Below are 7769 nucleotides of genomic sequence, written 5' to 3' on the forward strand. Positions count from 1 at the left end.
TACATGTTTTTTTTTGGGACATCGATTTTAATTTATGTTTTAATTTTAACTATTTACTTTAGTGCAACTATCAGTTATTTATCATATTTAGATTGAATCGATCAGTGAAAACCACTTATGATATTCTTCTTTGATCTAAACAACTTCAAAACAAAGTAATACACTATTTTCATTAACCACTATCAAATGAATCAAAAACAATTTTGAATTTATTAGAGATAAAACATACAATTTGATGCTAAGCAACTTCAAAACAAAGTAATACACTATTGTCATTCATTAACCACGATCAAAAACAATTTTAAATTTATTAGAGATAAAACATACGAATCCGAATACCACTAGTCAACGTATAAATTACGTGTCAGATGAGAGGATGGGTTAAGACTTGAGACCAATTTTGGTTGTTGTTGGACATGGGTTCAACTAAATGTTTTCTTTTTTGGTTATAAGATGCATTAGTTTTGTGGCGCAAATTGATGTATTTCAGCTTTTCATAAATTAGAATTTCATTATCACTGCTTGTGTAAATATATAGAGATATTCAATTAAAAAAACTCTGTTTTCTATTCATTCAACAGTACGAACTTTTATTATTAGATTATTATTATTTTATTAATTTGAAGGACGATCAACAGTTATGGAGTCGGAATTGTCTGCACTGATTTGGTCAATGCAAGCATGCTCATCGTTAGGTTATAGGAACGTCATATTCGAAGGAGATAATCTCAGTATCCTTAAATACATAAAAGGGGAAGCCTACGGTTCCCGTTGTCAACACTTGGTCAACTCAGTCATTGCATGGAAGTCTCGATTTCTCTCAACATCATATGTGCATGTTCATCGTCAACATAATGGTTGTGCTGACTTGCTAGCAAAAAAATCTATTATTTCTCCGACTGATTGGAGTTTGTTCCAATCTTGTCCAGGTTTTTTGTACAACAATATTTGTGCTGACAATAATTAATAAAATATTTTAGCCGGAAAAAAAAAAGATTATTATTATTTTATTATTGCCAACAGCAAGAAATTTGATTTTTTTGAAAAACTATAATAAAGTTATAACCAACTTGCATAATGAATGTCCATGTTGCATTAAACTTGTTTATACATTAACCAAAGATAATTCAGTCTCGAACCTACCGACTAGCATAGATCTTCCAAAAATAGTATAGCAAGAACAACGTTGCACAAAATATAAAGTAAGGCAAATTAAAAACTGATCAGAAACAAAATTTCTTCCATATATAGTCACGTTAACCCTATTAGGGGCATCGATTTTTCTTCTACGTCACGTTAACCCTATTAGGGGCATCGATCTTTCTTCTACGTCGTCTAGCCTTACATATCAAATTAACAAAAGTATAATCTATTTTGTATTTTACCCCAAAAAGCTGATGTGTTTGTAGCTCCTGAAGGATCCAATGAGTCATATAAAAATGAGATTTGGTATCACGTTCACACTTCATACATATCAGAAAGCAATTTAGTGCAACCCAACTCCGTTAGTCAAAATACATATCAACATCTCACTTCTCCATTTAAATATACATTTATATAATACAATAACTTATTATATATATCTGTACATATATTGTAATGGTATGTCAAAAGAATCAGTCCTAGCTTCGTACTTTTTTTTCTCAAAATCATGAACCCTAATCTTCCTCTTAGCCACGCCCCATCATCGTCATCATCAACAACAACAACACCATATGGATTAACGAAGGACGAGTTTTCAACTCTAGATCCAATCATCAGAACGTACCACACGCTCCCAAGATCGCCAAACACGTGCACATCCCTCATAGCACACCGCGTAGACGCACCAGCACGTACCATATGGAGATTCGTCCGCGACTTCGCGAATCCAAACAAATACAAACACTTTATCAAAAGCTGCACCATCAGAGGTAACGGTAAAGAGATTAGCGTCGGGACCATAAGGGAAGTTAGCGTCGTGTCTGGTCTTCCAGCGTCAACAAGCGTTGAGTTACTAGAAGCTCTAGATGAAGAGAAACGAATCTTGAGTTTTCGTGTTCTTGGAGGAGAACACCGGTTAAGAAATTACCGGTCGGTTACGTCGGTTAATGAGTTTGTTGTCTTGGAAAAGGATAAGGTCAAGAGAGAGTACAGTGTGGTGTTGGAGTCTTACATTGTTGATATACCAAAAGGTAATACAGAGGAAGATACGAGGATGTTTGTGGATACTGTCGTTAAATCCAATTTACAGAATCTCGCCGTCGTTTCCATGGCTTCTCCGACTTGAAACTTTTTTTGTGTTGAAAATGTCGCGTGTATATATATTGATAGTTGGCCATAAATGGGTCGGTTTGTTAAATGTGTGTGTGTGGAATGTGAGGTGAGGTGAGGTGAGGTGTGTATACGTATTTTATGGACTGTAATGGGTTGGAGCATATTTAATGCTAAAACCCTTTAAGGGTCTCCTGGGCCATAGCGAAGACAAAATTAAGTGGGCCAAAGAAAAGAGAAACAGAAAGAGAGAAAAATAGAAACAAAAGATGAAAAGCAACAGAAGCAATAACTCTTCTAGTGCTTAATTAAGGTACACTCCTTCTCTTTTTTTCTCTTTTTCTTTTTTTTTAATTACAAAATACCCTAAGCAACCCATTTAAACTAATGCAATAAACATGCTCTAGTAACCCTCACAAGGAGAGCTCTGAGAAGATTCGACCCAACAAACTATAGTACTATTTTTGTCAATGTGCATTGGAATTATCCTTCGGTTACTGTTTTTTTCCTACATTTTCATTTTTGTCAAGTACTAACCGATATATTTTTGTCAATTCTATTTAGTGTTGAATTACATTTAAGAAATATAATCAAGGCTTTTTGTTGAATAAAAAATCATCCAAGTGACGGGATGTGGTAGCTCGTTTGGTAAGAGCCTTGGAGGCCAATTGTCATGCTTCCGGGTTCGACGCCAGGCGGAGGGGAACTGCCCATCCTGTCATCAAATGCAGTACTGGGTGTTGGGCCTTGTCCCAAGCCCATGTAAAGCCCTCCCGGATGAAGTGGACCGCTGCCTAACCGGGTCCAGGGGAATGATCCACGTAAGTGGAGAACCCCTAGATTATATAAAAAAAAAAAGTATATAGAAAGCGAATAAACATTTAAAGAATATAATCAAGTTACTTCGGCTGAAGATCTAAGGTATAAATGTAAAATATAATATGTGAGACATAACTAAATCTTTTGATAGTGCCCAATCAGTTGGTGGCCTTTGCTTTTCGCATTTGTCAGAAAACTTTAAATCATGAAAGACAACATCGTATACACTTATTGGCCACGCATGGCCAGCTCAATACCATTAGAAATCTTAGTACAAATTAGATCCTCCAATTATTAATTGGGTTTTTAGTAATTAAACCTATCAACTAAAAGATGAATCGTAAAAAAAATCCTCAACTAAAAATCATGTAAAATAAACTTTTAACTTTAATTCCATTAACATATATTACCATTCGTCTAAAAAACCGTGACGGAGGGTGTCATACGTAACAGTTTATAAGTTGAGGGCTTGACATATTGAAAACTTAGTTGAGCAGTTTTTTTACGATTCAAAAATAGTTGAGGGGTTTTATCATATTTTAAATATTTTAAAAAATTTAATGACTTTTAGTAATAAAAACTCTCAACTATTTTTGAATCGTAAAAAAACCCTCAACTAAGTTTTTAACATTATAAACCCTCAATTTATAAACCGTTAACGTATGACACCCTCTGTCACGGTTTTTTAGATGGAGAGTAATATATGTTAACGGAATTGAAGTTGAGGGTTTATTTCACATGATTTTTAGTTGAAGTTTTTTTATACGATTCATCTTTAGTTGAGGGGTTTAATTACTAAATAACCCTTATTAATATTTTGTAAAAATCTTATAATTAAAAAGATTGAAACTTTTTGCATTATCATATTTTTATAACACTATATATTTAAATTTAATATTATATATATTAAATAAGAAAAATCAAACGGATAAATTTAGTATGAGTTCCGGGCGGTTAAACTAACCGTCCCTTATACTATGTCGGCACTGTTGTTATTGCAAATACATGAAGACTAATCTGGATCTTTGTTGGTGGTACAGGTGAACCACTATTTATTAAGACGAGTTATTTTGGGATGCTTGGTATTTGACTGTGAAAGGGCTATTGGATATGGTGTATATATATATAGTTGTTCTTACTGTGTAGTTTATCCATATGACGTATCAACAATGGTAAGTTATTCATCTTTTGGTATGATTATTGGCTTCATGTGGTCCATCTTATCGGTATCACATGTGATATGGAGTCTGAGAATAGAGACTTGCAAGAGTTTCAAAAGCTGTTAGAAACTCGGAAAGAAGCTGTAAGGACAAAGAGATTGCCAAATAGTACATATCCTCTCTGGTATGTAATATTTCGGTGCCAATCTTTGAACGTGGTGCTGATGGTGTTTTGTGTGTACCCCAATATTTGAATGAGTATAGGCATTAGGCACTGAGTATTCTCTACTTCCATGATTTGGGATCAGATTTATACTCAACATGAGTAGATGAAGTGGAGTGGTGGTATGGTTCGTGTAGGGTGTCCCTTGCTGTGCTTTCATAACATGTGTTGGCAATAATGATTCTTTTTTGACGGATGTGTTATGAACCAGATTGTGGATGGCTCATAACCAAGAAATTATGATTTGTAATCTTTCCATTTATCTATGACGGTGTAATTTCCTTTATAAGGAACTTTTATGCTATGAATAAAGATAGACTTTTCCATTACTTTTATAACAGGATGCATATATTCATGTCCGATTTTGGACATAGAGAAATGAAACATTTGTCTTGGTCTTATAATTTAATTGGCTATGCATAAATCTTTCGGTGTTTAAAATAATTAAATATATATTTACTGGTTATTTATCACTCAATCCTAAAATTCCATGAATCATAGAACTGGTATGCATGTACGCTGACCCGGTCCTCAAAATTTGTAGGTTAGGAACAACAAAAATCTCTAGTTTGGTGTTCTTAGGGAAGAGTATTGAAGCCCATAGTGAAGCTCAACTTATGATCCATTAAGAAGCTTTTGTAACTATGTAACTAGGGTTTTATAAACCACTATATATGTCGTTAGAATACTTGCTAGTATGCAACCTTGGCTGCCTTTCAAGCAGCCTCTCATTTATCTTTATGAATTAATCCTAAACCTTCTTATCTTGGTGACAATCTAAGCTTTCCTCTCTTTAGTTTGTTGCATTCAATAAAGCTCTCATTGTTATAAATCAATTGATGGATGTCCATAACCGGTCCGGTCCATAAACCGTCCATCCGCAGGAGAGAGAGAGAGGAGAGAGAGTCGGCCTATTGAGGAGAGAGAGAGAGGCGGCCACATACATGTGTTTCATTTTCCTTGTATGATTAGGATTTCATTTCTTTGTAATCTTTCCATATTATGTATTAGTAGTCGTTCTTAATCCTAGTTGGTTTAGGTTTTGGATACTTTCATTTTTACTTATCTTGTAATCCCCTATATAAAGGGAACACTTGTTCATTAATGAAATACAGAAACATTCAGTCTCCAAACCGTTTGTTTAACAACACATTATCAGCACGAGTCTCTAAACTCCCTGAGCAAATCGAAAACCCCTTAAACCCAAAACCTAGCCGGCGACCTTGAACCCTAACCCGACGAACCCTAATCTGTTCTTGCAAGCGTTCCAGCTCGTGTTCATCCAATCAGCCCCAACCCTAAGGCGTTTCTGATACTAGACGAACACAGCCTCAACTCCATCCATTCTCAGCTTGCATACCGGACAGCTACAACTCGCGTTCCCCGATCAGCTAGCTCGCGACCCGACAGCGATCAGCTCGCGCGACTTCAACTCCAGCTCGTTCCAGCTCGCGTCCGTTCGAGGTTCTTTTGGTGGTCCGGTTTCTACAATCTGTAAACAAAAGGTAACCATAATTCTAAGAACATGAGAATTGAATTTGGATTGTTTGTAAAGATTGAAACCCTAAAAACTAATCTCTAAGATAAAACCCTAGGATAATAGATCAAATCCTAAAAGAGTAAATCGGATCTCGAATAAGTCCGATCCCCTAAACCCTAAATCGAGATTGATCCATTGATCAATTAAAATCATAACCTTAAAAGGTTTTGAATCTCAAATAAAATCTCTTTGATCAAAGATCAAAGTTTCGAAATCCCTAAAACCCTAAATTGGAAAATCGGTTTTTTAATTTTGATTTGAAACTTAATTGTTTGTTTGATCACCTAGAAAATATTGATTAGGATTGTTTAAACTTGAATCTGAATTGCTTGACTTGGTTAAAACCCTAATGATCTAGTTTTTCTCACTTTAAAATCGAATTAGATTGTGGCCGTATGGCCTTAATACATTCTAGGTTAATTGTTCTAGATCATCATCCGTGGCCGTGTGGCCTTGTTGCATTCATATCTGAACCTGATCACTACTGATTGATTGTAATTGAACTTAGGTCTAATTCTAGAGATGATATTGAATTGAACTAAATAGCCATGTGGCTTGTTCTATTACTTGGCCGATTGGTTTGTCTGTTTGTTTTGATTGAATCATGAAATGATAGAAACCAACCGTCTTAGGATTGCAATTACATGTAAAACTATATGCATTAACCCTAAATTGAATCTTGGCCTTGTGGCTTCTACTTGGTCGTGTGGCTTCTCCTTCTTGGTCGTGTGGCTTCTACTTAGCCGTGTGGCTTCTTCTTGGCCGAAAGGCATATACTTTGGCCATTAGGCTTTACTTGAATGTTTTAAAACTAAAAACCTTATTTCTAAAAGACCTATATTATCTATGATTTCAGATGTCGAAAATCAATAACTTGGATTTTGCTGCCCTAAATGTCTCTGTACACAATTACCTTCAGTGGGCACTTGATACCAAGATCATATTGAAATCCAAAAGTCTCGGTGAATGTATCACCGAGGACAACAACTCAAATTAGAAAGATCGTTACAGAGCCATCTTGATCATTCGTCACCATCTAGCTGAGAGTCTCAAAGATCAATACCTAACCATTGAGAATCCACTAGAGCTTTGGAACAAATTGAAATCGAGATATGATCACCAGAGAACGGTGATCATACCAAAGGCTTGGTCTGATTGGAGGGATCTAAGAATCCAAGACTATAAGTCCGTGGACGAGTACAACTCGGCCATGTTTAAGATCGTTTCAAAGTTGAAACTGTGTGGTGAAAGTATTACATATCAGGATATGCTTGAGAAAACCTTTTCCACTTTCCACACAAGCAATGTGCTGTTACAACAACACTACAAAGAGAAAGGTTTTAAGACCTATGCTGATCTTATTTCTTGTCTCTTGCTTGCTGAGCAGAATAATGAGTTATTAATGAGAAACAGTGAGATGAAACCTGTTGGCTCAGCAGCACCACCTGAAGCACACAACACTGAGGATGATAAAGAGTCCCACCATGTCCAAGGAAACGACTATCATGGCCGTGGTCGAGGAAGTAGATACGGACGTGGCCGTGGCCAAAGTTCCTTTGGCCGCGGACGAGGTAATCAGAATGGACGAGATCATGGACATGATCGTGGCTCATTTGGACGAGGCCATGGTCGTGGACGTGGATCTTCGTTTAAGCCTCAACACTCGACCAAATCAAGTAAATCAGTGTGCCATATATGTGGAATGGACAATCATTGGGCTAAGACTTGTAGAACTCCAAAGCATCTTGTTGAGCTTTATCAAGAGAGTTTGAAA

The 7769-nt window shown here is 36.0% G+C and overlaps 1 protein-coding gene across 1 annotated transcript; it reads left to right on the plus strand.

Annotated features, from left to right (window-relative positions):
• Positions 1 to 387: 387 nt before the first annotated feature.
• Positions 388 to 6929, plus strand: LOC106379700 (abscisic acid receptor PYL3). The gene is made up of 2 exons (XM_013819592.3): positions 388 to 2566; positions 4113 to 6929. Exon 1 carries the CDS (start codon positions 1652 to 1654, stop codon positions 2267 to 2269), a length of 618 nt encoding a protein of 205 aa, XP_013675046.3. The 5' UTR covers positions 388 to 1651; the 3' UTR covers positions 2270 to 2566; positions 4113 to 6929.
• The last annotated feature ends 840 nt before the right edge of the window (positions 6930 to 7769 follow it).

The sequence above is a fragment of the Brassica napus genome, chromosome C2 (assembly GCF_020379485.1).
Source record: "Brassica napus cultivar Da-Ae chromosome C2, Da-Ae, whole genome shotgun sequence".
NCBI classification, from domain to species: domain Eukaryota; kingdom Viridiplantae; phylum Streptophyta; class Magnoliopsida; order Brassicales; family Brassicaceae; genus Brassica; species Brassica napus.